General features: G+C 35.5%; 2 protein-coding genes across 2 annotated transcripts in view; one reads left to right on the forward strand and one right to left on the reverse strand.

Annotated features, from left to right (window-relative positions):
• Positions 1 to 649: 649 nt before the first annotated feature.
• Positions 650 to 3,472, reverse strand: LOC127861557 (coiled-coil-helix-coiled-coil-helix domain-containing protein 7-like). The gene is made up of 3 exons (XM_052400168.1): positions 3,326 to 3,472; positions 2,192 to 2,287; positions 650 to 1,244 (listed from the first exon to the last, which is right to left on the reverse strand). The coding sequence occupies exons 1-3, from the start codon at positions 3,425 to 3,427 to the stop codon at positions 1,101 to 1,103; spliced, it is 342 nt and encodes a 113-aa protein (XP_052256128.1). The 5' UTR covers positions 3,428 to 3,472; the 3' UTR covers positions 650 to 1,100.
• The window catches only part of LOC127861732 (uncharacterized), a 124,617-nt gene continuing 110,363 nt past the window's right edge, over positions 3,425 to 17,678 (forward strand). Inside the window, exons 1-6 of the mRNA XM_052400416.1 lie at positions 3,425 to 3,518; positions 4,576 to 4,665; positions 5,512 to 5,661; positions 6,474 to 7,237; positions 10,900 to 11,052; positions 12,560 to 12,653. Of these exons, the coding sequence (XP_052256376.1) occupies positions 4,644 to 4,665; positions 5,512 to 5,661; positions 6,474 to 7,237; positions 10,900 to 11,052; positions 12,560 to 12,653 (1,183 nt within the window). The 5' untranslated portion in view covers positions 3,425 to 3,518; positions 4,576 to 4,643. The remainder of the gene's footprint in view (positions 3,519 to 4,575; positions 4,666 to 5,511; positions 5,662 to 6,473; positions 7,238 to 10,899; positions 11,053 to 12,559; positions 12,654 to 17,678) is intronic.

A 17,678-nucleotide genomic window follows, 5' to 3' on the forward strand; every position in this document is an offset into this window, starting at 1 on the left:
ATGGCCCGGACAAGCTTGTTCCGCCCGCCCGCCGACATTCGCATCTCTAATAACCAGTTTTTTGCCTTCGGAAAACCTGGTTAAAAATGGTATCAAATATGAATGGTATCAATTCAAAACGGTTTTGAGACTAAATTGGCAAACATAAAACAGCCATCGGTCAAGACGGTCTCAAAAGAAAATGTATTAAGCACAATATTACAATTAATTTTAATTCATTTTAAATTTAAGACTGTCTAACAAAAGAAAAAAATGTAGGCATCGACTATTTATCATGTTTGTATTACTCTTAATTGAAAAAGACGATGATTGATGATGGCAATAGTTTGGCTATTCTAGATGATAAACAAGTATCGATCTCTATAAAAACATGCATTCTTGTTTTAATATTTGTTACTGATTCGATACACTTTTCTTTTTCTTTTATTCCAAATATGTAACTTATGATGATGAAAACATTCATTTACGTGTAAACTTCTATGAATGAATACCTTTAACCTAGGATTCGATTGATCCTGAATCTGCCTCGCATGATAAATCATGAAATATTTATATGGAATAGCATGGCCTTACAAAATAAGTGTATAGTTTTATATAAATTTCAAAACTACAACAAAATATGCAATAAAATACAACACACAAGAATGCACCCTGGTGAAAATTAATTTATTAGGAACACACCAAACTAGCGTTGCCGACCTGTACTTGTTATGTACACAAATCACTGTACGACAAACCAAAAGATTTAAGTTGACTCAACTGACAGGCTAAAGCCTATAAATTAAATTATATAATTTTCCCCAAAACATTTAACATTAGTAATTAATACCAAAATCATACAAAATGCAAGTACATGTATTTAAAATCATGTTATTTGCCGTTTCATCACAGTATTTGAAGGAACTAGAACGTGGATAACTTTCGAGTTGTGCAATCTGTATGTGATCATAGCTTACCATTTCAACATGACATACTGGTCTAACGTAATATCAAGTCATGGTGAATGGCATACAAGGTATTCTGCTACATTTATAACAGGCATCCTAGATAAGCCCTGGATATGATGATCTGTACCATGAAAAACTCGTGAAAATCTCATGCTACTGAACCACACAAGAATATGTATTTTGTCTTTGTATTTTCTCTAATATATCCCTATACTCTTCAATAATCTTTGGTCTATCTTTGAGATCAGGAACGGTTGGATAAATGCCTTTCTTTCTTCTATCCCCTTGCACTTTTCTCTGAAATCATTATTCAAGATTCTATGTTTCCATTTAAATAATAAACAAAGCAAATATTGTTGTTTAAAATAATAAGAAAAAGGTATCATTGTTATCTGCTAAATGACCATCGTCGAATAGCCACGGCTGCTAATTACGATACGCTATTCTATCTAGGAATGGCGAGTAACGTAATGCGTAGACCGGGGGTGTCCGACGATGCTAAATGACTTGTGTTGGGCAAAATCAATAGCAAATAAGAACGCCTCTATAACGCTCAAAATCAACGAAAATTTTGTAAAGTATTTCGTAAAATAAAATTAACACCTAAACAATCAGTGTTCCTTATATCAATAGCCACAATTTCAACGCTAGATGTGGTATGATTACCGGTACATAGATTTTTGTAGATACAAAATGCTCGTTTTTATTAATTTGTGACACAATTAATTCCATTTACATTTCCCGCCAATATATCTATTCATACGACACACGACACTGAAATGGTATCATGTTTAACAGTTAGTGTTCGTGTGTCGTATGAATTGATGTCGTTGCGGGAAATTAAAATGGAATTTAATATGCAAAACAATAATAAAAACGAGCATTTTGTATCTACTAACATCTATTTTACCAGACCACATCTGGCGTTGAAATTTCGACAATTGCCATAAGGAACAATGATTTTTAATTGTTTTGCTTCAATTTACGAAATATGGTACGAAATTTTGGTTGATTTTGAGTAGTCATGTTACTTTAATGTATATCATTTTATTTTTCAGTTTAATCAAAAGGTTATTTATTATCTCATCATGAAGACATATGCATTTAGATATTAGAAAATATTGTACTATTTTAGACATATGCTGTAACCAAACATTATACCCATATTGTGTACTTCCTTTCTAAGAAATTTGGCGACTTCCACACAAAGTACAATTATAAACTACTTAACAAAACATATGTACCCAAAATTTGCGGCAATGTTTCACGTTGACAGCCAATTCACCGCATTGGTCATAATTGACTAAATCACTCTTGCACCTGACATAAAGACGCTGCTCCTGAAATTGTACTCAAAGCTGATTGAATAAAGTACCACTTGTGAAATAGAAAAGTATATTGTAACAAATAGTGTTAATGTGCTAAAAAAATGAGTCCATCGGATATGACGATAGTCATGTTTAGGTAGATAATGTATAAGACAATTGATTTCTTTTATTTGACCTCTGACCTTCACTTTTTATATAGGAACCAAGTTCATGTACGTTCTATTCCGTCTCAGAATGTTACTTCTGCTGAGTTTTTTTTAGATCCTAATTATGCTTAAGACTATTCTGTCTGACCTTTAATTATGACCTTGACCAAGGCACCTTAATATTGCATGAAACATCGAATCAAACAATGTCTTTCACTTGCAAATTAATTTGAAAATCAATCCATACTGGGCAAAGTTTAACATAAGATGAAGTGCTTAGCCAAAGGATGAATTTCTTATATAAAAAGTTTGATTTTGAATGAAGACCTTGACCTTTAATCTGGCATTTGATGACTATTAATTTACCTGTGACCTTGAATGTGACCATGGACCCGGTTTTTACACTCTGATTCACCATGTGGAAGATACTTCTAGAAAGTTATTTAAAAATTAATTTATGCCGCATAAAGTCATGCTTAGGAGAATTCGTTGGCCTTTCACCCCGAATTGTGATCTTAAAATGGACATAGGCACCAGATTCCTGGGTAACATTTCATTCAACAATGATTCTTCAACATACAAAGTTATACCTAGACAAGCTTGACAAAGTCATTCTTAGGATCATTGTGCTTTGGACCAAAGGCAGTCGGCATTAGCTGCTATTCCCTTAGATAATATATCTATGTCGCCCTAACACATACTCCTATAAATATGAGGTCGATTTACATCGTAAGCGGGGTAGCTTACGTCTAATTATTTGGACTACCTAACACATAGTATTTTTTATTTTGGAGTACAAGCATTCAGTTTACTGGTGTGTAACCCTTGTCACAGGCAGCAAATGAACAGTTCATAGATAAAACATTGAGTGGCAACTCTTTCCAGACATTCTAACTGTATTTACCTCCAAACAGGGATCATTTGATGCCTCAAAATTCCCTTTCGAATCAGTTTTAATTCCCGTATAGCTATGTACGAACTGATTTCGTGTGTCCCGTGTTGACATTGTTGACGTTGGAAATTCCCAATATTGACGTCACTGGGGTATCCCATTCTCCCATAATGCTTTAATGGCTTCCGATGGGAATAAAGAAATTGTAAGGGCAATGTTTATCGCGGTTTTTGACCACATATTTCGGTCCCTGAACGGTGTACACGACAAAACATAAGTTCTTAATAACCATATATGCACATATAGAAAGTTTGTAGTCGTTGTTTTATTAGTTAATGTGATAATCGTTAATTATTTGTTGTTGCCTCAAATGACCTCGACCCATGGCGGACCTCGCGCTATCTGGGACCTCTTAACTGGGGGACACTATTTTAAGTTGTTTTTTGAGCGGACACTCATTAATTAAAAACATCTATTTCGATCATTTTGAAATACTGTTTGATTAAATAAACATTCTCCCGCTTGTTTTTTTTGCGTTGTACTTATTCAATAGTTATTTTGTTGAGAATTCATATGACATATTATGGAAAGTCTTAAAATTAACTTGTTATTGCAATGGGGCCCCACTTGATTTCCCCTAAACATTGTCACATGGCTTGCATGCACAGTTTGTAAGAACCAAGTGTATTGCCATGATGCATTATCCAATTGATAATTGGCAGAATAAAATTCCATTTGTCAGATATTTAAATAAGAGTGCAACACAAATGATTTGAAAGGTCATAAACTCTACTGTTGTCTAGAGATGAATCTTTTGATAAGGATATCCTGATTGTCAAATTCCCTAAATTGTTGTGATTGATCATTAAAACATCCCTCTGCAGCTGTGATACAACTTCTCTATATTTAGGCGTTTAGACAAGGTGCCAATCTACACGGTTGCTTCCATGTGGCACAAATCCTTACCCTTGTGGTTTTGGTTGCAAGGATGTTTCTATTTTGCATATATGTTTCGGTATCTGACTATGTGTCAACATCTATAGTTTCATAATTTTGTTGCAGTCAAAAGAATTCCTGGTGGTCATAATCATAAAAATAAATAGTAACAGTAACAACAACAAATAGTTAGCAGTGTTTGCAATGTTTGAATAGATCTTACTTTATAAACTAAAACTGTTTGATTTCCTCGGCTAAGAATTTAAAAATATTTGCAAGAATGCAATAACTTAATAAAAATGATAACACCTGTATTATTGTTGCAGATGAGGCAGTTTTAACCACAATTTAATGCTTTAAAGACTGTAAAATGGATTAGTAGGAACATTGAAGTATGGCATCTTTGGAAAATTTATGTGAGTATATTGTGAATAAACTGGTTTGTGGTCATGAGAACAAACATGTCCTCCTATTTAAGTCTTTATTACCTTTCAAATTTTGATTGCATTTATACTAGGGTTTACTTGACCATTCACCGAATTAGCAAATAGCTACACAACTTTTTATGCCCCCGGATCGAAAGTCATTCAATGTCAGTCAGTCATTGTGTGTGTCCCAAAACTTTAACCTTGGTCATAACTTTTGCAATACGGAAGATAGCAACTTGATATTTGGCATGCATGTGTATCTCATGGAGATGCACATTTTCAGTGGTAAAAGGTCAAGGTCATCCTTCAAGGTCAAAGGTCAAATATATGGCTTCAAAGTGGCGCCATAGGAGGCATTGTGTTTCTGACAAACACAGCTCTTGTTCATCCTAAAATGTTAAACATTTACCTTTTTTTTGTCAGGTTGGGAAATGTTTCTGAAAAAGATAAAGATTGAAAATAGACTTTGTTCTTATTTAGATTTGGAATACATCTTTTCAAGCAAAATGTGCCAAATACCATAAATTGCCACATATAAACTTTAAATAAAACAAGACAAACTTTTCAAGCAGTAAATTTATATAATGATAGAAACAAACATGTTGTGATTGATTTTAAGTGTTAAGATTATTTATCTTGATACTGGATTTTTAATCTTTAAATTGGGAACATTGGACACAATATTGTATTATAAAGTTATATTTTAAGGTATTAAATTGATTGAGATAAAATGCTGTACAGCAGCAATAATGAGAAGAATTTGAGCATTGATTAAATATATTAATAATTGTGCTCAACATTTTTGTTTGAAATGTTTATCATTAATTTCTTTAGGGTGTGACCATTGCGGCAAGAGCCATGAGGGTGTGTGTTTGAAGCACGGGACCCTGCACAGGGTCCAGGACTCGGTCATACCGTCACGGGCAAGGCTCACTGTGCCGCAGTCTCTGACTCTGAAAACTGTGAAGGAGGATGGAAACGTTTGTATGTAGAAACTTATCTGCTCTTCATTAGTGTTTCATCACTAGTTGATTTTTTCATTTTAATGCAATAATATGTTGAAGATTAACGAAAAGAAGTTCAAAATATCATGTGCATACATGTAGTATGGTAAAGTTTTTAAATCTATTTAACTGTCAAATAATGGAAAACAAGTAAGTATCTTCAGACAGTTTGCCTTTAAATTATGATATAAAAATACAATTATTATTATTTTTATGCCCCTGGTAGGGTGGCATATAGCAGTTGAACTGTACGTCAGTTTGTCCGTCTGTCTGTGCGTCAATGTGTCCGAAAACTTTAACATTGGCCATAACTTTTGCAATATTGAAGATAGCAACTTGATATTTGGCATGAGTGTGTATCTCATAAAGCTGCACATTTTGAGAGGTGAAAAGTCAGGGTCATCCTTCAAGGTCAAAAGTAAAAAAAATACAATCCAAGGGAAGTAATAAGCTTTAAAAGGGAGATAATTTATAAACCTGCCAAATGATATATTGAAATTTTATTTCAAAGCGGTGCAATAGTAGGCGTTGTGTTTGTGACAAACACATCTCTTTTTTTTTACTACATGTATATCAGAGAAAAGCCATGAACATGTGTTGTTGGTAAAATTTTCCTCCAATTATATTTTTATACAAAATAGATTGGAAGGCAACTCTTTAAAAGATTTCAATATTCAAATCCAAATTATCACTTTTTTATGTCAATTTTCTTTTTGAACATAAATTTATTTGAGGAAACTCCTTAAAAGCGTCCAAAATTCAAATACATTTACAAATAATCCCATGTTACAGACACAGGAGTGTTTGCGAAAAGGACCATTCCAGTCCGCTCACAGTTTGGGCCCCTGGATGCGCCAATCATTTCCAAAACAAAGTTTACCAGTCCAGCGGACCAGGCAACTGCAGTTTGGAAGAAAAAACATGCCATGCAGAAAGCACTGGAAACTTCTGGACTCTCTCATTCTGAGCCCAGCGAAACATCGGATTTGAACCATTCTGGAGCGGATTCGATCAGTCCAGTGATCTCGAGCATATGCTCTCAACAGTCACACTCCAAAGCCATGTCGTCAAGCAATTCTGCAGAGGTGGCCATATCAACCATCCAGCAGCATCTGATGTCCATCACCAGTCAGAGTATTGGCAAGACAGGGGATGTGGGGAGTTTAGGACTGCAACAGATTCTCGCTTGTCAGAATGTAGGTATCCATGGCAACATGAATCAGATGAATCATGGTTTCCAGGAGTTGTCTCCCATTCATTTCCATAATGCGTCAAGCAGTGTGAGTCTGTCTAATGAACAGCTCGCATCTCTGCAGCAACACTTCCAAGGTTTCAGTCATAGTGACTTAACTTCTATGCAGCAACATTTGAACTTGCAAGATTTTGGGACAGCCAATCATATGTCTGCTATGGGTGCAGCTGACCAATCAGGAACGATTTTGAACACCCAGTGTTCACCAGTAGAAGATGACTCCTCCAATTTGAATGGAAGTGACAGCACAGACAATCAGTCTGACAGTGAGGAAGTGGAACTGGATATGCATTTTGAACTCAAGGTATAGTGTTTGTTGAAACTTTAAATGTGAATTAGTCTTTTAATGCAGAACTTGCCAAAGTTGTGTTTGTCATGTATAAAACATGTAAAGCAATATTTCAATGTTTTTACTTGTAGTCAGGTCTCAGATAGACTTCAAGGAAGCTGTTGAATAAAAAACAATCCCCAAATTACTCAAAACCAGTATTGAAAAAAAATTATTCAAAAGTACCATTCTGAGCATGTTGCTATTTGTTTTGTTCCTAATCATTTACCCATGTAACAAGGATGGGACCAGTGATTGCTAACACGGATACTTGGGCTGTTTGGATTTTGGATTGTGTCTTTGATTTTTATATGCATCAAACTTACTTAATATAGTTGTTAACACTTGCCTTGCTTCACATTTCAGAAGCAAAGTGAAAATGGCTATGTGCAAACAGCATAAAACCAGAACAGCCTGCGAGTATTTCGCAGTCTGTTCAAATTTTATGCTGTTTGCTGCTCATCAGTATCTAAGGTTTGGAGAAAAAGCCTTTAAAACATGAATCTAGTAACAAAGTTCTTTAATTAAATTTAACTTTCTAAGAGACAACAAATGCATAAAAATATGTATCTAAGTGGTAAAGGGGTAAAACAATTTTCTGCATGTTACTGTTTGTACTGCAGGTTTCAATTGAAACTTCACACACATGTATGGGTCATTATGTGAGGTCACCAAGTAACCTTAATTTGACTTGAAATTAAGCAGAATTATCCCCCCTTTTGTACTTACAAAATTCAAGTTAGAGTAAGCACACAATTATGCCATATCTATATATATATGAGCCGTGCTCTGTGAAAAGGGGGGTTAATGCATGTGCGTGAAGTGTTGTCCAAGATGAGCACAGGCTAATCAGGGAAGACACTTTTCGCTTAGAAGTTATGATATTTTTTGTTATGCCCCCCCTTCGAAGAAGAGGGGGTATATTGCTTTGCTCATGTCGGTCTGTCGGTCCGTCTGTGGGTCTGTCTGTCGGTCCGTCCACCAGGTGGTTGCCAGATATTAACTCAAGAACGCTTGGGCCTAGGATCATGATACTTCATAGGTACATTGATCATGACTCGCAGATGACCCCTATTGATTTTGAGGTCACTAGGTCAAAGGTCACAGGTGAAGGTCACAGTTACTGGAAATAGGCATTTTAAGGATTTAGCATGGTTCAAACAAGGGAAACAACTACCGTTTATGCATGTTCTTTTTGTTACAGCATTTGCCTCCCTTGTAATTTATTTAAATTTTACCAAATGTAAGGCTAACTGCATTTTAATAATGCATTGTATCCACCACCACCCACCACCACCACCACCACACCACCACCATCACCACCACCACCACCATGTATTCACACAATGACTGCTACTACAACTTATAGCCCATATAGGGGGGCATGCATGTTTTACAAACAGCCCTTGTTTGAAGAAAGTCTCTTTGCAGCAAAAGTCCAGTTTAGGGAAAGTGACATCTCTGATTAGCCTGTGCGGACTCACTGCACAGGCTAATCTGCAATGGCACTTTTTGCACATGCATTAAACCCCCTTTTCGCAGAGCACGGCCCATATATACTACTGATTTGGAAACAAAACTTTACACACCTGATTAGGGTTGTTATGAAAATTTGCTGACCAATTCCTCTAATTATGGAACGCGTTAACCCTTCAGCACTTAGATACATGTACCTATTTTTACGCTTGTGTATTCCCTCAGAAAGTTAAATTTTATTAAAGCCTCTTTAACGCTCAAAATCAATGAAAATTTTGTAAAGTATTTCGTAAAATAAAGTTAACACCTAAACAATCAGTAATCCTTATAGCAATAGCCACAATTTCAACGCTAGATGTGGTATGATTACATAGATTTTTGTAGATACAAAATGCTCGTTTTTATTTATTTGTGACACGATTAATTCCATTTAAATCTCCTGTGAATATATCTATTCATAAGACACATGATAACTAAAATGGTACCATGTTAGTATTCATGTGTCGTATGAATAGATATTGTTGCGGGAAATTAAAATGGAATTAATTTTCAATTAAATATGCAAAACAATAATAAAAACTAGCATTTTGTATCTACAAACATTTATTTTACCTGACTACATCTGGCGTTGAAATTTCTGTAATTCCCATAAGGAACACTGATTTTTAATTGTTTAACTTTATTTTACGAAATACATGTATTGCACGAAATTTTCTTTGATTTTGAGTAGTAATTGGGCTTTAAAGGCCCTATAAAGGTGACAAATCCAATACTTATGCATATAATCTGGTCTACTTTTTACCGGATTTCAGTTACTCTTGCTTAAAAAATGCTAATTACACAGCTAAGGTGCAACGTTGTCAAGAATTATGGAAGATATACCCGTTTCATCATTGGAAGAAATGTTTACAACTTTGCAACTAACGTGGTGTGTAGCCTCAAAGCGGTGCCGGATGCAAAAACAGTACATGTAGAAAGAAAATTCAATTTTAATTCTATTTTAAACAACTTTTTACCAGCAGAAAGTAACATTTTAGATCACTACAAACGTTTTAATCATTAAGAAGAGACCTACTTTGTGAGTGATACCGGAAAACATTGAAAATCAACGATATATTTTTGGTGACCTGAGTCACTTTCACTTTCCGGAGTAAACAGCTATGTAAATAAAATGATAGTTTGTAAACGCAATTGACTTGGAGGACACTGTATTTTGAGCTCAAAACAAGTTGTATTGCTCATTTTTATGGTAATGTCCAATAGCACATATATATTGTTTTTTGATAACCTTTATAAATAAAATATGAAAAAAATATTTAAAAATCGGTTAATAATTACGGATCGTAGCCTTTATAGGGCCTTTAAAGGCCTTTCTTACTCAATACAAGTTTTAAAGGTTTCAGTTCCCTTAGATTCTGATGAGCAGCAAACAGCATAAAACCTGAACAGACTGCGAGTTACTCGCAGTCTGTTCTGGTTTTGTGCTGTTTGCAAAAGCCATTTTTACTTTGCTTCTTATGGGGCAAAGGGTTAAGCATTATTATGCCCGCTTTTGTACTTTTAAGACAGTAGTGGTGCGAGATGAAATGTAGGTTAAGTTTTTTGCTTGCAACATGTTAAGATATTCAACTGAAACTTTCCAGTCTAATATGGATGAATCCAACTAAGTAATTTTTACAGATTTTTACCATAAAATATGTTTTCACAAACATAATATCATGTGACGGACAAAAACTGTACACTATCAAAGTGGAAGAATAGTCTACGTATTGGGGCAGCTTTTGTTTAAAAAAGTTATTATAGCTTTCAGATGGTTTTGCAATATTTTCCTGAATAATAAACAGCAATTGTAAGAATATAAAAGTTAAAAAAGCAATTCTGCAATCCAAAAGTCTAAAGGTTGTATAGTTTAACATGTTCTTTTAATAAAAAAGAATCTCGAGAAAGTAATTTATTCAATTGTAGACCTTTCTCAATATATTTAGGCTTAAAATGTTTCATTTCCAACCTTAGATGCTGATGAGCAGCAAACAGCATAAAACCTTAACAGACTGCGAGTTACCAGTACTCACAGGCTGTTCTAGTCTTATTCTGGTTGCACAGAGCCATATTCCCTTGCTTTTGAGTGGGGCAGGGTTATGATCTGCTGTTGCCATTTCCAGATATTGACAGAAGATGGCTTCACGGAAATACTGGACAAGACGGATGAGGACCACTCCAACTGGATGATATTTGTGCGCCCTGCCAGGACACTCAAGGAGCAGAATCTCATTGCCTATCAGGAAGATGGCTGCATCTTCTACGTGTCTCTCAGGGTAAACTGCAGACATTTCTGTCTTGTTCTCAGAAAACTGGGCATAAGGCATGTGTTAAAGTGTCGTCCCAGATTAGTCTGTGCAGTCCACACAGGTTCATCAGGGACGACACTTTCCGCTTAAACTAGATTTTTAGTAAAAAAGGACTTCCTTTAAACGAAAAATACCATTCAAACCTAAAGTGTTGTCCCTGTTTAGCCTGTGCGAACTGCACAGGCTTATCTGGGATGACACTTTACGCACATGCATTTTGCCCAATTTTCACAGAAGAAGACATAAACATAATTTTCTTTCCTCTTATTCTGTTCCTTATGACACAAAATGTTTGCCCATCAGGAGCAAGGAGGACTTAGCCATCTTTCATTGTAACATGTGCAGAAAGGACCTACTGGCTGTCATGAGACAGTTATCTTGTAAGAGCCAGAAGTGCTTATCAGCGTTTCTTGTATATGTGCAGACAAGACCATTTGCCTTTCATGGGACAATTATTTGGATGAGAGCTAGAGGGTCTTATCAACCTTCTTGTTTATGTGTGGAAAGGGCCTTTTGGCTTTCATGTGACAATTATTTGGTGAGAGCTAGAGAGCTTTATCATTTTTCTTGTATATGTATGGAAAGGGCCTTATGGCTTTCATGTGACAATTATTTGGTGAGAGCTAGAGAGCTTTATCAGCCTTCTTGTTTATGTGCGAAAAGGACCGTTAGGCTTTTATGTGACAATTATTTGGTTAGAGCCATAGGGCTTTATCGGACTTCCTTGTATGTGTGCAGGAATGATTTTTGCCTACCATGTGACAATTATCTGGTGAAAGCCAAAGGTGCCTATCAGTGACCTTTCTTGCATGAATGCTGATTGGACATTTTGAATTTCAAAGAATGAAATATGTATGGTCCCATTTTGTATTGTTTATCTTAATATTCAGTAATTTTAATAAATAATAACTATTTTAAACACCAGTTTTATCTCTTTTAGTTAGCATGATCTTCCATGATCAAAGAAAGATCAAGTACGTTTGAACAAGTGCAATCCATAAACATGAAATGTTCCAATCCAACTTTTTTATGAAATTTCCGGTGAAGTGTATACATGTATATAATATGTTGTGGAATGTTTAACTAGTCAGCATAGAAATGGATGTTTATTTAAAACTAGTTATTTACTTATTTTGAAAAAAAATTAAACTTTAATATTGTGTCTATAATTATCTTGCACTTAAGAGCAGGCCTTTTTCGCATGGTGGTTTACTAAGTTGTGCTTTAAATCTAAGCACTATGAAACAATATTATTATTATTCGTCTGACCTTATTTTCATGGATAATGCGAGTCCTCTCAACAACAAAATAACATGTTCAACAAATGTTTACGTTTGAAAGTCTTAAATGAGCCATAAAACCAAATCATGCTTTTAAGATCCAAAGAATATATCCAATTGTATTATTTAATTAAAAAAATTGTCAGTTAAATGGAATGAATCTACTGTATCTAATTGTTGTGTTTTATTTACAGCAAATTCCGGCTAACACTGAATTGAAAGTCTGGTACTCCAAAGAATATGCACAGTCCATTGGAAAGGGCATGCTAGGGACTGATGACAAAATTGGTATGGATGTCAAGTCAATGTTTCCAAAATTTCTTGTATTGTTTATATAACATGTGTGAAACAGTAATGGCATGTTTGATATGATTTTTCTTTTGCCACCCTTTTTTGCCACTGTAAAAGTTTTTTTTGACATGTAAAAAAATAGAGCCATTTTTATGGCCCCGGTAGGGTGGCATATAGCAGGTGAACTGTCCGTCAGTGTGTCAGTCATTATGTCAGTCTGTCCGTCCAAACACTAATGGCCATAACTTTTTCAATATTGAAGATAGCAACTTGATATTTGGCATGCATTTGCATCTCACGGAGCTGCACATTTTGAGTGGTGAAGGTGAAGGTCATCCTTCAAGGTCAAATGTCTAATAAATGGCGTCTGTCCGTCCGTCCAAAAACTTTAACATTGGCCATAACTTTTTCACTATTGAAAATAGCAACTTGATATTTGGCATGCATGTGTATCTCATGGAGCTGAACATTTTGAGTGGTTAAAGGTGAAGGTCATCCTTCAAGGTCAAATGTCAAATATATGGCGTCTGTCCGTCTGAAAACTTTTAACATTGGCCATAACTTTTTCAATATTGAAGATAGCAACTTGATATTTGGCATGCATGTGTATCTCATGAGGCTGCACATTTTGAGTGGTGGAAGTTCAAGGTCAAGGTCATCCTTCAAGGTCAAAGGTAAAAAAAAAATAACAATTCAAAGCGGCGTTCTCATGAAGTTGCACATTTTGAGTGGTGGAAGTTCAAGGTCAAGGTCATCCTTCAAGGTCAAAGGTCAAAAAAAAAATAAAAAAAATTCAAAGCAGCGCAATAGGGGGCATTGTGTTTCTGACAAACACATCTCTTGTTTAACCATTCTTTAATAATAGTCTTCAATGTGTATACAATGCATTTATGTAGTGTGAAGCTCTCTGCCTACAAATACAATTGCAAAATAAGTTATGTCATTCAATGCCTTTTATTTTTTGCTAGAAATAATAGAAAGTCCGTTCTTTTTTAGCTCACCTGAGCACGTTCACCTGAGCACAACGTGCTCATGGTGAGCTTTTGTGATTTTCTTTTGTCCGTCGTCCGTTGTGCGGCCGCAGTTGTAGAGTGTCAACATTTGCCTTGTTAACTTTCTAGAGGGCACATTTATTGTCCTATCTTCTTGAAATTTTGTCAGAAGATTGGTCTCAATGATATCTTGGATGAATTCGAAAATGGAAACATTTGCTTGAAAAACATGGCTGCCAAGGGGCGGGGCATTTTTCCTTATATGGCTATATATGGCAGCTATAGTAAAATCTTGTTAACACTCTAGAGGCCACATTTATTGTCTGATCTTCATGAAACTTGGTCAGAAGATTCATACCAAGAATATCTTGGATGAGATCGAAAATGATGTTGGTTGGTTGAAAAACATGGCCACCAGGGGGCGGGGCAGCTATACACTGTAACTCCAATATAAAGCGCTCCGTTATAACGCTGAATCCAATATAACGCGGAGGGTGCTTGGATCCCATTTTTTCTCCAACCTTCCATTTTATTTCTGATTCAAATCCGTATAATGCAACTTCATGTATTTTCAGACAATTCAAAGATGGCGGCAATCACAGTTATGTTGATTGCTTTATTCAACCGTACGTTGAACCGATTATAATCGCCTCGAGGTTAAACAACACCGACAGCTAATTGGTGTTAATCTGTTGTGTAATGTCAATAAAGGTGTGAAAAACTCGCGTGTCAGTGTTTATTACATGTATTCCTCATCAGAGCGGTTCAGTGCGATAATTTCCATAAGTTAAGTGCAAGCGGGATAGTTATACAATTCGAGTAATTCAAAACGATTGAAACATTCTTTCTTTGATATGGTTGCAGTTTGACTATATTAAATGAGCGGCTGTGAAATATACTGCCTACTGTATAAAACAACCTTTTTTGTCATTTTATTATCATTATAGTATTATGTCATTTAATCTCTTTCAGTATGTGTATAAGAAATTAAATAATGCAGACGATTTATTTACATGCGAACGCAGTGTACCGGCAATTGTTAACGGAGTTTTACTTTCATTTTCGCGCGGTATCAGAAAGTCCCCGGGAAACACGTTTTTTGCATGCGTATGACGCAATATAACAATTTTTTGTACATGAGTCGTATTGCATTCAATCTTAATTTAAAGTTGCTCGTCCAATGAAAGCTCTGCCCCATAATGCACTGTACTCTTAACACTTCTGAAAATGGCATATATGCGTACGGTTGTGTTTACGAATTTCTTAAACATATATCGTCATTAATGTTCAAGATTATTATTTTTAAGTGATGTTGCAATCATATTGGATTATCGGATAAATGTGCACATAAGAAAAGCGGTATGTATACCGTTATCGATACTATTCGGTTTATATGCATGTATTTGCGTTAACACAGCATGGCAATATATATATACATGACCTATATTATAGGCTATTTTATACCTGTTTTGTTTATAGCGCCCTGCAGTAAATGAGCTCAAAACCTATAACGCGGATCCATTATAACGCTGTTTCGCGGTTTGGACCCCATTGACCGCGCTATATTGGAGTTACAGTGTAGTAAAACTTTGTTAACACTCTACAGGCCACATTTATTTTCTGATCTTCTTGAAACTTGGTCAGAAGAGTTGTCCCAATAATATCTTGTTATCTCAGATGAGCGACTTTGGGCCTTTCAGGCCCTCTTGTTTGTTGTTGCAAGGTTTTATCAAGACTTTTCTAAAACGTTCACATTTGGCAACAATAGTGAATGTCAGCAGGAGCCTTGACATTGATACAGTTGTGTACTCATACTGTTGGGTTTCGTTCTTTCAAATCTACTTCCTGTTCGATATTTTTTTAATATGTGCAATTCATGTTCCAGTTATGTTTCAGTTTGTAAAATAAGACTTGATATAAATCCAAATGCATTCATTTGAATAATTTATAGAATACTGATTGTTAATGATAAAAATCTAAGACTTTTAAGATCAATTTTTATGTGTAAAAATTTCTTTTGTGCTGTTGCAAATGTGTTTTTTGTTAACCTGTTAATGTAAATGTAAATATGATTTAATTTTAAAATGTTAGCCTATGCACAAGCCTCCAAATGGGAAAATGGGGCTTAATGCATTTGCGTAAACAGTCGTCTCATATTATCCTGTACAGTCCGCACAGGCTAATCAGGGTTAAAGCTTTCTGCATATGGGGATTTTTATGCCCCCCTTCGAAGAAGAGGGGGTATATTGCTTTGCTCATGTCGGTCTGTCGGTCGGTCGGTCTGTCGGTCGGTCTGTCCGTCCACCAGGTGGTTGTCAGACGATAACTCAAGAACGCTTGTGCCTAGGATCATGAAACTTTATAGGTACATTGATCATGACTAGCAGATGACCTCTATTGATTTTGAGGTCACTAGGTCAAAGGTCAAGGTCACGGTGACTCGAAATAGTAAAATGGTTTTTTGAATGATAATTTTAGAATGCATACGCGGCCAACAGGGCACACTCTGAACAATATTACTGAAGCAACTGGTCTGTAATCCTAAATCTTTAATTATCAGTCCAATGAAACATCATCCTTTTAGTAAAATACGGTGGATCAGTAAAAATATTATCAGAATATGTGATTTTTTGTATATTTTGTATATTAAATATTGTGTAAATGTTTAATTTTGTTGATTAATATAAATATAAGCAGGACAGGGGAGGTAATACACTACAGGGGAAACAAATGCAATAAGTTTAAATTTATTGTTACAGATTTGCCTCCCTTGTAATATATTTAAATTTTACCAAATGTAAGGCTAACTGCATTTTTGTAATGCATACTACTACTACTACTACTACTACTACTACTACTACTGCTACTACTGCTGCTGCTGCTGCTACTACTACTACTACTACTACTTCTGCTACTACTACTACTACTACTACTACTACTACTACTACTACTACTACTACTACTACTACTACTACTACTTCTACTGCTACTACTACTACTACTACTTCTACTACTACTACTACTACTACTACTACTACTACTCTACTACTACTACTACTACTACTACTACTACTACTACTACTACTACTACTACTTCTACTACTACTACTACTACTACTGCTCTACTACTACTACTACTACTACTACTACTACTACTACTACTACTACTACTTCTACTTCTACTACTACTACTACTACTACTACTACTACTACTACTATTTTTTTTGCTACCACCACCACCACCTACTACTACTACTACTACTCTATTACTACTACTACTACTACTACTACTACTACTACTACTACTACTACTACTACTACTACTACTTCTACTACTACTACTACTACTACTACTACTTCTACTACTACTACTACTACTACTACTATTTCTTCTGCTACCACCACCACCACCTACTACTACTACTACTCTATTACTACTACTACTACTACTACTACTACTACTACTACTACTACTACTACTACTACTACTACTACTACTACTACTGCTACTACTTCTACTACTACTACTATACAACTACTACTACTTCTACTACTACTCTACTACTACTACTACTACTACTACTACTACTACTACTACTACTACTACTACTACTTCTACTACTACTACTACTACTACTACTACTACTATTTCTTCTACCACCACCACCACCAGCACCACCACCAGCCCCACCACCACAACCACCACCATTGACAAAAAACGTATTCAGTGACAAAAAACGTATTCACATAATGGCTGCTACTACAACTTATAGCCCATATAGGGGGGCATGCATGTTTTACAAACAGCCCTTGTTTAAATAGAAATTCTCTTCTAAACAATAATCAAGACAAGGAGGAAAGTATCTTTACTGCAGATTACACAGGCTTTTCTGGGACCACATGTCTTAAGCCTTTCAGTGCTGGAACCAAATTTTGAAGGCCTTTGCAAATAGTTTGGATCCAGATGAGACGCCACAGAACGTGGCGTCTCATCAGGATCCAAACTGTTTGCTATTCTGATAGTAACCTT

This window comes from Dreissena polymorpha, chromosome 16, assembly GCF_020536995.1.
Source record: "Dreissena polymorpha isolate Duluth1 chromosome 16, UMN_Dpol_1.0, whole genome shotgun sequence".
Taxonomy (NCBI): domain Eukaryota; kingdom Metazoa; phylum Mollusca; class Bivalvia; order Myida; family Dreissenidae; genus Dreissena; species Dreissena polymorpha.

What these genes read in the sequence shown, in the direction of transcription:
- LOC127861557 (XM_052400168.1), bottom strand. Translation starts at nt 3,427, where the DNA reads ATGTCAACACGGGACACACGAAATCAGTTCGTACATAGCTATACGGGA. An exon ending in CAAATGATCCCTGTTTGGAG is followed by an intron (nt 2,288 to 3,325) that starts GTAAATACAGTT and finishes GTACAATTTCAG; the next exon opens with GAGCAGCGTCTTTATGTCAG. An exon ending in AACATTGCCGCAAATTTTGG is followed by an intron (nt 1,245 to 2,191) that starts GTACATATGTTT and finishes TAATGATTTCAG; the next exon opens with AGAAAAGTGCAAGGGGATAG.